General features: G+C 54.9%; 1 protein-coding gene across 1 annotated transcript in view; it reads left to right on the forward strand.

The window, feature by feature from the left end:
- Positions 1-14,083, forward strand: part of LOC144954918 (solute carrier family 2, facilitated glucose transporter member 1-like) — a gene marked incomplete at its 5' end in the record, with an annotated part of 25,823 nt that extends 11,740 nt beyond the window's left edge. Inside the window, 7 exons of the mRNA XM_078885295.1 lie at positions 1,929-2,044; positions 3,337-3,499; positions 5,692-5,879; positions 7,992-8,096; positions 10,982-11,083; positions 13,208-13,411; positions 14,030-14,083. Coding sequence (XP_078741421.1) covers positions 1,929-2,044; positions 3,337-3,499; positions 5,692-5,879; positions 7,992-8,096; positions 10,982-11,083; positions 13,208-13,411; positions 14,030-14,083 — 932 coding nt within the window. The remainder of the gene's footprint in view (positions 1-1,928; positions 2,045-3,336; positions 3,500-5,691; positions 5,880-7,991; positions 8,097-10,981; positions 11,084-13,207; positions 13,412-14,029) is intronic.
- Positions 14,084-14,323: the final 240 nt, after the last annotated feature.

Genomic DNA, 14,323 nt, shown 5'->3' on the forward strand with positions numbered 1-14,323 from the left:
GGTCCCCATGTACGTTGGGGAGATCTCCCCCACGAGTCTCTGTGTGTGTGTGTGTGTGTGTCTGTGTGTGTGTCTGTGTGTGTGTGTCTGTGTGTGTGTCTGTGTGTGTGTCTATGTGTCTGTAGGGTTGATCTCCGGCCTGGTCCCCATGTACGTTGGGGAGATCTCCCCCACGAGTCTCTGTCTGTGTGTGTGTGTCTGTGTGTATCTGTGTGCGTGTGTCTGTGTGTGTGTCTATGTGTGTGTCTATGTGTCTGTAGGGTTGATCTCCGGCCTGGTCCCCATGTACGTTGGGGAGATCTCCCCCACGAGTCTCTGTGTGTGTGTGTGTCTGTGTGTGTGTCTGTGTGTGTGTGTCTGTGTGTGTGTCTGTGTGTGTGTCTATGTGTCTGTAGGGTTGATCTCCGGCCTGGTCCCCATGTACGTTGGGGAGATCTCCCCCACGAGTCTCTGTCTGTGTGTGTGTGTCTGTGTGTGTATCTGTGTGCGTGTGTCTATGTGTGTGTCTATGTGTGTGTCTATGTGTCTGTAGGGTTGATCTCCGGCCTGGTCCCCATGTACGTTGGGGAGATCTCCCCCACGAGTCTCTGTGTGTGTGTGTGTCTGTGTGTGTGTCTGTGTGTGTGTGTCTGTGTGTGTGTCTGTGTGTGTGTCTATGTGTCTGTAGGGTTGATCTCCGGCCTGGTCCCCATGTACGTTGGGGAGATCTCCCCCACGAGTCTCTGTCTGTGTGTGTGTGTCTGTGTGTGTATCTGTGTGCGTGTGTCTGTGTGTGTGTCTGTGTGTGTGTCTATGTGTCTGTAGGGTTGATCTCCGGCCTGGTCCCCATGTACGTTGGGGAGATCTCCCCCACGAGTCTCTGTCTGTGTGTGTGTGTCTGTGTGTGTATCTGTGTGCGTGTGTCTGTGTGTGTGTCTATGTGTGTGTCTATGTGTCTGTAGGGTTGATCTCCGGCCTGGTCCCCATGTACGTTGGGGAGATCTCCCCCACGAGTCTCTGTGTGTGTGTGTGTCTGTGTGTGTGTCTGTGTGTGTGTGTCTGTGTGTGTGTCTGTGTGTCTATGTGTCTGTAGGGTTGATCTCCGGCCTGGTCCCCATGTACGTTGGGGAGATCTCCCCCACGAGTCTCTGTGTGTGTGTCTGTGTGTGTGTGTCTGTGTGTGTGTCTATGTATCTACAGGGTTGATCTCCGGCCTGGTCCCCATGTACGTTGGGGAGATCTCCCCCACGAGTCTCTGTGTGTGTGTCTGTGTGTGTGTGTCTGTGTGTGTGTCTATGTATCTACAGGGTTGATCTCCGGCCTGGTCCCCATGTACGTGGGGGAGATCTCCCCCACGAGTCTCTGTGTGTGTGTCTGTGTGTGTGTGTCTGTGTGTGTGTCTATGTATCTACAGGGTTGATCTCCGGCCTGGTCCCCATGTACGTTGGGGAGATCTCCCCCACGAGTCTCTGTGTGTGTGTCTGTGTGTGTGTGTCTGTGTGTGTGTCTATGTATCTACAGGGTTGATCTCCGGCCTGGTCCCCATGTACGTTGGGGAGATCTCCCCCACGAGTCTCTGTGTGTGTGTCTGTGTGTGTGTGTCTGTGTGTGTGTCTATGTATCTACAGGGTTGATCTCCGGCCTGGTCCCCATGTACGTGGGGGAGATCTCCCCCACGAGTCTCTGTGTGTGTGTCTGTGTGTGTGTGTCTGTGTGTGTGTCTATGTATCTACAGGGTTGATCTCCGGCCTGGTCCCCATGTACGTGGGGGAGATCTCCCCCACGAGTCTCTGTGTGTGTGTCTGTGTGTGTGTGTCTGTGTGTGTGTCTATGTATCTACAGGGTTGATCTCCGGCCTGGTCCCCATGTACGTGGGGGAGATCTCCCCCACGAGTCTCTGTGTGTGTGTCTGTGTGTGTGTGTCTGTGTGTGTGTCTATGTATCTACAGGGTTGATCTCCGGCCTGGTCCCCATGTACGTTGGGGAGATCTCCCCCACGAGTCTCCGCGGGGCGCTGGGGACCCTCCACCAGCTGGGAGTCGTCATCGGCATCCTCCTGGCTCAGGTCAGAGGCCCCCTCTACCCCCTTTACCCCCTTTACCCCCCTCTCTACCCCCTCTCTCTACCCCCTTTCTCTACCCCGTCTCTCTCTCTCTACCCCCTTTCTCTACCCCTCTACCCCTCTCTCTCTCTACCCCCTTTCTCTACCCCTCTACCCCTCTCTCTCTCTACCCCCTTTACCCCCTACCCCCTCTCTCTCTCTCTCTACCCTCTCTCTAGCCCCTCTCTCTACCCCCCTCTCTACCCTCTCTCTCTACCCCCCCCCCCTCTCTAACCCCCCTCTACCCCCTCTCTCTACCCCCCCTCTACCCCCCCCCTCTTTATCCCCTCCCCCTACCCCCTCTACCCCCTCTCTCTCTACCCCCTCTCTCTACTACCCCCCACTACCCCCCACTACCCTTCACTACCCCCCACTAACCCCCCACTAACTCCGCACTGCCCCCCACTCCTACAGGTGCTGGGTCTGGACGTATTGATGGGCACGGCAGAGGGCTGGCCCTACCTGCTGTCACTCACCACCACTACCCCCCACTACCCCCCACTACCCTTCACTACCCCCCACTAACCCCCCACTAACTCCGCACTGCCCCCCACTCCTACAGGTGCTGGGTCTGGACGTATTGATGGGCACGGCAGAGGGCTGGCCCTACCTGCTGTCACTCACCACCACTACCCCCCACTACCCCCCACTAACTCCCCACTACCCCCCACTAACCCCCCACTAACTCCGCACTGCCCCCCACTTCTACAGGTGCTGGGTCTGGACGTATTGATGGGCACGGCAGGGGGCTGGCCCTACCTGCTGTCACTCACCACCACTACCCCCCACTAACTCCCCACTACCCCCCACTAACCCCCCACTAACTCCGCACTGCCCCCCACTCCTACAGGTGCTGGGTCTGGACGTATTGATGGGCACGGCAGGGGGCTGGCCCTACCTGCTGTCACTCACCACCACTACCCCCCACTAACTCCCCACTACCCCCCACTAACCCCCCACTAACTCCGCACTGCCCCCCACTCCTACAGGTGCTGGGTCTGGACGTATTGATAGGCACGGCAGAGGGCTGGCCCTACCTGCTGTCACTCACCACCACTACCCCCCACTACCCCCCACTAACCCCCCACTAACTCCGCACTGCCCCCCACTCCTACAGGTGCTGGGTCTGGACGTATTGATGGGCACGGCAGAGGGCTGGCCCTACCTGCTGTCACTCACCACCACTACCCCCCACTACCCCCCACTAACTCCCCACTACCCCCCCACTAACTCCGCACTGCCCCCCACTCCTACAGGTGCTGGGTCTGGACGTATTGATGGGCACGGCAGAGGGCTGGCCCTACCTGCTGGCACTCACCGCTCTACCTGCAGTGATGCAGGCCGCGTTGCTCCCGGCTTGCGCGCAGAGTCCTCGATTCTTGCTGATCAATCGCAACCAGGAGGCGCTTGCACGCAACGGTGAGTAGTGACACACACACACAGTGACACACACACAGTGACACACACACACACAGTGTGTATACACACACACACACAGTGACACACACACAGTGACACACACACACACACAGTGACACACACACAGTGACACACACACACACAGTGTGTATACACACACACACAGTGACACACACACAGTGACACACACACACACAGTGTGTATACACACACACACAGTGACACACACACAGTGTACATGTGTGTGTACACTCTCATCAGGGTCGGGCTCGAACCCACGACCTCCTGCAGACCAGGCGAGGTAGTCAACATCTCATCAGGGTCGGGATCGAACCCACGACCTCCTGCGGACCAGGCGATGTAGTCAACATCTCATCAGGGTCGTGATCGAACCCACGACCTCCTGTAGACCAGGCGAGGTAGTCAACATCTCATCAGGGTCGGGATCGAACCCACGACCTCCTGTAGACCAGGCGAGGTAGTCAACATCTCATCAGGGTCATGATCGAACCCACGACCTCCTGTAGACCAGGCGAGGTAGTCAACATCTCATCAGGGTCGGGATCGAACCCACGACCTCCTGCAGACCAGGCGAGGTAGTCAACATCTCATCAGGGTCATGATCGAACCCACGACCTCCTGCAGACCAGGCGAGGTAGTCAACATCTCATCAGGGTCATGATCGAACCCACGACCTCCTGTAGACCAGGCGAGGTAGTCAACATCTCATCAGGGTCATGATCGAACCCACGACCTCCTGTAGACCAGGCGATGTAGTCAACATCTCATCAGGGTCATGATCGAACCCACGACCTCCTGTAGACCAGGCGATGTAGTCAACATCTCATCAGGGTCATGATCGAACCCACGACCTCCTGCAGACCAGGCGATGTAGTCAACATCTCATCAGGGTCATGATCGAACCCACGACCTCCTGTAGACCAGGCGAGGTAGTCAACATCTCATGAGGGTCGTGATCGAACCCACGACCTCCTGTAGACCAGGCGAGGTAGTCAACATCTCATCAGGGTCGGGATCGAACCCACGACCTCCTGTAGACCAGGCGAGGTAGTCAACATCTCATCAGGGTCGTGATCGAACCCACGACCTCCTGCAGACCAGGCGAGGTAGTCAACATCTCATCAGGGTCGGGATCGAACCCACGACCTCCTGTAGACCAGGCGAGGTAGTCAACATCTCATCAGGGTCGGGATCGAACCCACGACCTCCTGCGGACCAGGCGAGGTAGTCAACATCTCATCAGGGTCGGGATCGAACCCACGACCTCCTGCAGACCAGACGAGGTAGTCAACATCTCATCAGGGTCGGGATCGAACCCACGACCTCCTGCGGACCAGGCGAGGTAGTCAACATCTCTAGAGAGACAGAGAGAGAGAGACGCAAACTCCAAATATACAGCAGCAGCAGGCATCGTCAGGGTCGGGATCGAACCCACGACCTCCTGTGTACCAGGCGAGGTAGTCAACATCTCATCAGGGTCGGGCTCGAACCCACGACCTCCTGCAGACCAGGCGAGGTAGTCAACATCTCATCAGGGTCGGGCTCGAACCCACGACCTCCTGCAGACCAGGCGAGGTAGTCAACATCTCATCAGGGTCGGGATCGAACCCACGACCTCCTGCGTACCAGGCGAGGTAGTCAACATCTCATCAGGGTCGGGCTCGAACCCACGACCTCCTGCAGACCAGGCGAGGTAGTCAACATCTCATCAGGGTCGGGCTCGAACCCACGACCTCCTGTAGACCAGGCGAGGTAGTCAACATCTCATCAGGGTCGGGCTCGAACCCACGACCTCCTGCAGACCAGGCGAGGTAGTCAACATCTCATCAGGGTCATGATCGAACCCACGACCTCCTGTAGACCAGGCGAGGTAGTCAACATCTCATCAGGGTCGGGATCGAACCCACGACCTCCTGCAGACCAGGCGAGGTAGTCAACATCTCATCAGGGTCGGGATCGAACCCACGACCTCCTGCAGACCAGGCGAGGTAGTCAACATCTCATCAGGGTCATGATCGAACCCACGACCTCCTGTGTACCGGACGAGGTAGTCAACATCTCATCAGGGTCGCGATCGAACCCACGACCTCCTGCGTACCAGCCGAGGTAGTCAACATCTCCCCACCCACCCCCACCCCCACCCACCCCCCCCCCCCACCCCCTCCTGGCAGAGCTGCAGAGGCTGCGAGGCACGGAAGAGGTTCACGACGAGGTGGGAGACATGAAGGACGAGTTCCGGCAGATGATGTCGGAGCGACGCGTGTCCGTGCGTCACCTGTTTGCGTCGCGAGCCTTCCGGCAGCCGCTGCTCATTGCCGTCGTTCTACACCTGTCACAGCAGTTCTCCGGTATCAACGCGGTGAGGTGGGGGGGTGGGTGGGTGGTGGGGGGGGGTGGGGGGGTGGGTGGGTGGGGTGGGTGGGTGGGGTTCACGATGGCTGTGTGGGTGGGTGGGGAGGGTGGGTGGGGTGGGTGGGTGGGGTTTATGACGGCCGTGTGGGTGGGTGGGTGAGTGGGTGGGTGGGGTGGGGTGGGGTGGGTGGGGTGGGTGGGGTTCATGACGGCCGTGTGGGTGGGTGGGTGAGTGGGTGGGTGGGGTGGGGTGGGGTGGGTGGAGTGGGTGGGGTTCATGACGGCCGTGTGGGTGGGTGGGTGAGTGGGTGGGTGGGGTGGGGTGGGGTGGGTGGGGTGGGTGGGGTTCATGACGGCCGTGTGGGTGGGTGGGTGAGTGGGTGGGTGGGTGGGTGGGGTGGGTGGGGTTCATGACGGCCGTGTGGGTGGGTGGGTGAGTGGGTGGGTGGGTGGGGTGGGTGGGGTTCACGGTGGCCGTGTGGGGTGGGGTGGGTGGGTGGGTGGGTGGGTGGGTGAGTGAGTGGGTGGGTGGGTGGGTGAGTGAGTTGGTGAGTGGGTGGGTGGGTGGGTGAGTGGGTGGGTGGGTGAGTGGGGGTGGGGTGGGTGGGGTTCATGACGGCCGTGTGGGTGGGTTGGGTGGAATGGGGTGGGGTGGGTGGGTGGGTGGGTGGTGGGGGGGTGGGGTGAGTGAGTGGGTGGGTGGGTGAGTGAGTGGGTGGGTGGGTGGGGTTCACGATGGCTGTGTGGGTGGGTGGGGTTCATGGTGGCCATGTGGGTGGGTGAGTGGGGTGGGTGGGTGTGGGTGGGGTTCATGGTGGCCGTGTGGGTGGGTGTATTGGGTTCACGGTGGCCGTGTGGGTGGGTGGGGTTAACGACGGCCGTGTGGGTGGGGTGGGGGGGTGGGGTGGGTGGGGTGGGTGGGGTTCATGGTGGCCATGTGGGTGGGTGGGGTTCACGACGGCCGTGTGGGTGGGTGGGTGAGTGGGGTGGGGTGGGGTGGGTGGGTGGGTGGGTGGGGTGGGTGGGTGAGTGGGTGAGTGGGTGAGTGGGTGGGTGGGTGGGTGGGTGAGTGGGTGGGTGGGTGGGGTGGGTGGGGTGAGTGGGTGGGTGGGTGGGTGGGTGGGGTGAGTGGGTGGGTGGGTGGGTGGGGTGAGTGGGTGGGTGGGTGGGTGGGTGAGTGAGTGGGTGGTGGGTGGGTGGGTGGGGTGGGTGGGGTGAGTGGGTGGGTGGGTGGGTGGGTGGGGTGAGTGGGTGGGTGGGTGGGTGAGTGGGTGGGTGGGTGAGTGAGTGGGTGGGTGGGTGAGTGAGTGAGTGGGTGGGTGAGTGAGTGAGTGGGTGGGTGAGAGAGTGGGTGGGTGGGTGAGTGGGTGGGTGAGTGAGTGAGTGAGTGGGTGGGTGAGTGAGTGAGTGGGTGGGTGAGTGGGTGGGTGGGTGGGTGAGTGGGTGGGTGGGTGGGTGGGTGAGTGGGTGGGTGGGTGAGTGAGTGGGTGGGTGGGTGGGTGGGTGGGTGAGTGGGTGGGTGAGTGGGTGGGTGAGTGAGTGAGTGGGTGGGTGAGTGAGTGAGTGAGTAGGTGGGTGGGTGAGTGAGTGGGTGGGTGGGTGAGTGAGTGGGTGGATGAGTGGGTGGGTGAGTGAGTGAGTGAGTGGGTGGGTGAGTGGGTGGGTGAGTGAGTGGGTGAGTGGGTGGGTGGGTGAGTGAGTGAGTGAGTGGGTGGGTGGGTGGGTGAGTGAGTGGGTGGGTGAGTGGGTGGGTGAGTGAGTGAGTGGGTGGGTGGGTGGGTGGGTGGGTGGGTGGGTGAGTGGGTGGGTGGGTGAGTGGGTGGGTGAGTGGGTGGGTGGGTGGGTGAGTGAGTGAGTGGGTGGGTGGGTGAGTGAGTGGGTGGGTGGGTGGGTGAGTGGGTGGGTGGGTGGGTGGGTGGGTGGGTGGGTGGGTGAGTGAGTGAGTGGGTGGGTGGGTGGGTGAGTGAGTGGGTGGGTGAGTGGGTGAGTGGGTGAGTGGGTGAGTGGGTGGGTGGGTGGGTGGGTGAGTGGGTGGGTGGGTGGGTGGGCTTCATGGTGGCCGTGTATGTGTGTATGTATATGTGTATATATATATGTGTATATGTATGTGTGTGTGTAGGTGTTCTACTACTCCACCAAGATGTTTGAGGCTGCCGGAGTTCAGCATCCCGGCTACGCCACGATCGGAGCCGGCGTGGTGAACGTCGCCTTCACTGTGGTGTCGGTACGGCATCAACAACCACCACCACCACCACCACAACAACCACAACCACAACCACCACCACAACCACCACAACAACAACAACACCACCACCACCACTGCCACTACCACCACCACCACAACCACTACCACCACAACCACCACAACCACTACCACCACCACTACCACCACAACCACTACCACCATCACAACCACTACCACCACTACCACCACTACCACCACCACAACCACCACCACCACTGCCACTACCACCACCACAACCACTACCACCACTACCACCACCACAACCACTACCACCACTACCACAACCACCACAACAACCACCACTACCACCACCACAACCACTACCACCACAACCACCACAACAACAACCACCACAACCACAACCACCACCACCACAACCACTACCACCACCACAACCACCACAACAACAACAACACCACCACTACCACTGCCACCACCACAACCACCACCACAACCAACACCACCACCACTACCACCACCACAACCACTACCACCACCACAACCACCACCACAACCACCACAACCACCACCACCACTACCTCCACCCCCTCCACCACCACCATCACAACCATCACCCCCTCCACCACAACCATCACCACCACAACCACCACAACCACCACTACAACCACCACCACCACAAACACCACCACCATAACCACCACCACCACCACAACCACCACAACCACCATAACCACCACCACAACCACCACCACCACAAACACCACCACCATAACCACCACCACCACCACCACCACCACAACCACCACCACCATAACCACCACCACCACCACCACAAACACCACCACCACAACCACCTCCACAACCACCACCACCACCACAACCACCACAACCACCACCACCACAACCACCACCACAACCACCACCACCACAAACACCACCACCATAACCACCACCACCACCACCACAACCACCACAACCACCATAACCACCACCTCCACAACCACCACCACCACCACCACCACCACAACCACCACAACCACCACCACAACCACCTCCACAACCACCACCACCACAACCACCACAACCACCACCACAACCACCTCCACAACCACCACCACCACAACCACCACAACCACCACCACAACCACCTCCACAACCACCACCACCACAACCACCACAACCACCACCACAACCACCTCCACAACCACCACCTCCACAACCACCACCACCACCACCATGTTGTCGATGTTGTTGGTAATGTGCTTGTTGATGATGTTGTTGTTGATGTTGTTGATGTGGTTGTTGATGTTGTTGTTGATGTTGATGTTGTTGATGTTGTTGTTGATGTTGTTGATGTTGTTGTTGATGTTGTTGATGTGGTTGTTGATGTTGTTGATGTTGTTGATGTGGTTGTTGATGTTGTTGATGTTGTTGTTGATGTTGTTGATGTTGTGGTTGTGGTTGTTGATGTGGTTGTTGTTGTTGTTATGGTTGTTGATGTTGTTGTTGTTGTTGATGTTGTTGATGTTGTTGTTGTTGTTGATGTTGTTGATGTTGATGTTGTTGTTGTTGATGTTGTTGATGTTGATGTTGTTGATGTTGTTGATGTTGTTGTTGATGTTGTTGTTGTTGTTGATGTTGATGTTGATGTTGTTGTTGTTGATGTTGATGTTGTTGTTGATGTTGTTGTTGATGTTGTTGTTGTGGTTGATGATGATGTTGATGTTGTTCATGTTGTTGTTGTTGATGATGTTGTTGATGATGTTGTTGATGATGTTGTTGATGTTGTTTATGTTGTTGTTGATGTTGTTGATGTGGTTGTTGATGTTGTTGATGTTGTTGATGTTGTTGATGTGGTTGTTGATGTTGTTGATGTGGTTGTTGATGTTGTTGATGTTGTTGTTGATGTTGTTGATGTTGTGGTTGTGGTTGTTGATGTGGTTGTTGTTGTTGTTGTGGTTGTTGATGTTGTTGTTGTTGTTGATGTTGTTGATGTTGTTGATGTTGTTGATGTTGATGTTGTTGATGTTGTTGATGTTGTTGTTGTTGATGTTGTTGATGTTGTTGTTGTTGTTGATGTTGTTGATGTTGTTGTTGTTGTTGATGTTGTTGTTGTTGTTGATGTTGTTGTTGATGTTGATGTTGTTGTTGTTGATGTTGATGTTGTTGTTGATGTTGTTGTTGATGTTGTTGTTGTGGTTGATGATGATGTTGATGTTGTTCATGTTGTTGTTGTTGATGATGTTGTTGATGATGTTGTTGATGATGTTGTTGATGTTGTTTATGTTGTTGTTGATGTTGTTGATGTGGTTGTTGATGTTGTTGATGTTGTTGATGTGGTTGTTGATGTTGTTGATGTGGTTGTTGATGTTGTTGATGTTGTTGTTGATGTTGTTGATGTTGTGGTTGTGGTTGTTGATGTGGTTGTTGTTGTTGTTGTGGTTGTTGATGTTGTTGTTGTTGTTGATGTTGTTGATGTTGTTGTTGTTGTTGATGTTGTTGATGTTGATGTTGTTGATGTTGTTGTTGTTGTTGTTGTTGATGTTGTTGATGTTGTTGTTGATGTTGTTGATGTTGTTGATGTTGTTGTTGTTGTTGATGTTGTTGTTGTTGTTGATGTTGTTGTTGATGTTGATGTTGTTGTTGTTGATGTTGATGTTGTTGTTGATGTTGTTGTTGATGTTGTTGTTGTGGTTGATGATGATGTTGATGTTGTTCATGTTGTTGTTGTTGATGATGTTGTTGATGATGTTGTTGTTGTTGTTGTTGATGATGTTGATGTTGTTGATGTTGTTGTGTTTGTTGTTGATGTTGTTGTTGTTGTTGTGGTTGTTGTGGTTGTTGTTGTTGTTGTTGTGGTTGTTGATGTTGTTTATGTTGTTGTGGTTGTTGTGGTTGTGTAGCTGTTCCTGGTGGAGCGAGCTGGCCGCAGGACTCTGCACCTCGTGGGCCTCGTGGGGATGGCCGTCTGCTCCGTCCTCATGACCATCGCGCTCGCCACCGTGGTGAGACACAACAACAACAACAACATCAACAACATCAACAACATCAACAACAACATCAACAACATCAACAACATCATCAACAACAACACCAATAACAACATCAACAACAACACCATCATGACCATCGCACTCGCCACCGTGGTGAGACACGTCAACAACAACATCAACAACATCATCACCATCAACAACGTCAACAACGTCAACAACATCAACAACAACATCAACAGCAACATCACCATCATCATCATGTTGTTGATAATGTTGATGTTGATGTTGATGTTGTAGGAGCGCCACCAGGCCATGTCCTACATGAGTGTGGTGGCGATGTTGATGTAGTGTTGTTGATGTTGTTGATGTTGTTGTTGATGTCGTGATGATGATGTTGTTGTTGATGTTGTAGGAGCGTCACCAGGCCATGTCCTACATGAGCGTGGTGGCGATGTTGATGTAGTGTTGTTGATGTTGATGTTGATGATGTTATTGTTGATGTCGTGATGTTGATGTTGTTGTTGATGATGTAGGAGCGTCACCAGGCCATGTCCTACATGAGTGTGGTGGCGATCTTTGGCTTCGTGGCGATGTTCGAGATTGATGTTGATGTTGATGATGTTATTGTTGATGTCGTGATGATGATGTTGTCGTTGATGTTGTAGGAGCGCCACCAGGCCATGTCCTACATGAGTGTGGTGGCGATCTTTGGCTTCGTGGCGATGTTCGAGATTGATGTTGATGTAGTTGATGATGTTATTGTTGATGTCGTGATGATGATGATGTTGTTGATGTTGTAGGAGCGTCACCAGGCCATGTCCTACATGAGTGTGGTGGCGATCTTTGGCTTCGTGGCGATGTTCGAGATTGATGTTGATGTTGATGTTGTTATTGTTGATGTCGTGATGATGATGATGTTGATGTTGATGTTGTAGGAGCGTCACCAGGCCATGTCCTACATGAGCATGGCGGCGATGTTGATGTAGTGTTGTTGATGTTGATGATGTTATTGTTGATGATGTTGTTGATGTTGTCGTTGATGTTGTAGGAGCGTCACCAGGCCATGTCCTACATGAGCATGGTGGCGATCTTGATGATGTTGTTGATGTTGATGTTGTTGTTGTTATTGTTGATGTCGTGATGTTGATGTTGATGTTGTAGGAGCGTCACCAGGCCATGTCCTACATGAGCGTGGTGGCGATCTTTGGCTTCGTGGCGATGTTCGAGATTGATGTTGATGTAGTTGATGTTGTTATTGTTGATGTCGTGATGATGATGTTGTTGTTGATGTTGTAGGAGCGTCACCAGGCCATGTCCTACATGAGCGTGGTGGCGATCTTGATGATGTTGTTGATGTTGATGTTGTTGTTGATGTTGTAGGAACGCCACCAGGCCATGTCCTACATGAGTGTGGTGGCGATCTTGATGATGTTGTTGATGTTGATGTTGTTGTTGATGTTGTAGGAGCGTCACCAGGCCATGTCCTACATGAGCATGGTGGCGATCTTGATGATGTTGTTGATGTTGATGTTGTTGTTGTTGATGTAGGAACGCCACCAGGCCATGTCCTACATGAACGTGGTGGCGATCTTGATGATGTTGTTGATGTTGATGTTGTCGTTGATGTTGTAGGAGCGTCACCAGGCCATGTCCTACATGAACGTGGTGGCGATCTTGATGATGTTGTTGATGTTGATGTTGTTGTTGTTGATGTAGGAACGCCACCAGGCCATGTCCTACATGAACGTGGTGGCGATCTTGATGATGTTGTTGATGTTGATGTTGTCGTTGATGTTGTAGGAGCGTCACCAGGCCATGTCCTACATGAACGTGGTGGCGATCTTGATGATGTTGTTGATGTTGATGTTGTTGTTGTTGATGTAGGAACGCCACCAGGCCATGTCCTACATGAACGTGGTGGCGATCTTGATGATGTTGTTGATGTTGATGTTGTCGTTGATGTTGTAGGAGCGTCACCAGGCCATGTCCTACATGAACGTGGTGGCGATCTTGATGATGTTGTTGATGTTGATGTTGTTGTTGTTGATGTAGGAACGCCACCAGGCCATGTCCTACATGAGCATGGTGGCGATCTTGATGATGTTGTTGATGTTGATGTTGTTGTTGATGTTGTAGGAGCGTCACCAGGCCATGTCCTACATGAGTGTGGTGGCGATCTTTGGCTTCGTGGCGATGTTCGAGATTGGCCCGGGCCCCATCCCGTGGTTCATCGCCGCCGAACTCTTTGGGCAGGCCGCACGGCCGACGGCCATCGCCGTGGCCGGCTGCTGCAACTGGACGGCGAATTTCATCATCGCCATGGGCTTCCAGTACGTCGAGGTGAGTCAACAACAACAACATCAACATCAACAACATCAACAACATCAACAACATCAACAACAACAACATCAACATCGTCGTCACCATCGTCAACTTCGTGATCATCATCATCAGACCCACAGAGACCCACAGAGACCCACAGAGACCCACAGAGACCCATGTGGGTGGGTGAGTGGGTGAGTGGGTGGGTGGGTGAGTGGGTGGGTGGGTGGGTGAGTGGGTGGGTGGGTGGGTGGGTGAGTGGGTGGGTGGGTGGGTGTGTGGGTGAGTGGGTGGGTGGGTGAGTGGGTGGGTGGGTGAGTGAGTGGGTGAGTGAGTGAGTGGGTGGGTGGGTGTGTGGGTGGGTGAGTGGGTGGGTGAGTGGGTGGGTGGGTGGGTGAGTGAGTGGGTGGGTGGGTGGCTGGGTGGGTGAGTGGGTGGGTGGGTGAGTGGGTGGGTGGGTGTGTGGGTGAGTGGGTGGGTGGGTGAGTGGGTGGGTGGGTGGATGGGTGGGTGAGTGGATGGGTTGGTGGGTGGGTGAGTGGGTGGGTGGATGGATGAGTGGGTGGGTGGGTGAGTGGGTGAGTGAGTGGATTGGTGAGTGGGTGAGTGGATGGGTGAGTGGGTGTGTCCCCACAGGAACTCTGTCGTCCGTACGTCTTTGTGATCTTCACGGTGCTGCTGATTGCTTGACTTCAAGTGAGCGTCGCTCCTCACCACTCACTCAACCACTCACCCACCACTCACCCACTCACTCACTCACCCACTCACCCACTCACACCACTCACTCACCCACTCACTCACCTCACTCACTCACTCCACTCACTCACCCACCCACCCTACTCACCCACTCACTCACCCACTCACCCACCCACCCACTCACTCACCCACCACACCCACTCACCACTCACCCACCCACCCACTCACCCACTC

This window comes from Lampetra fluviatilis, unplaced genomic scaffold (genome assembly GCF_964198595.1).
Source record: "Lampetra fluviatilis unplaced genomic scaffold, kcLamFluv1.1 SCAFFOLD_1142, whole genome shotgun sequence".
In the NCBI taxonomy this organism is placed as follows: Eukaryota; Metazoa; Chordata; class Hyperoartia; order Petromyzontiformes; family Petromyzontidae; genus Lampetra; species Lampetra fluviatilis.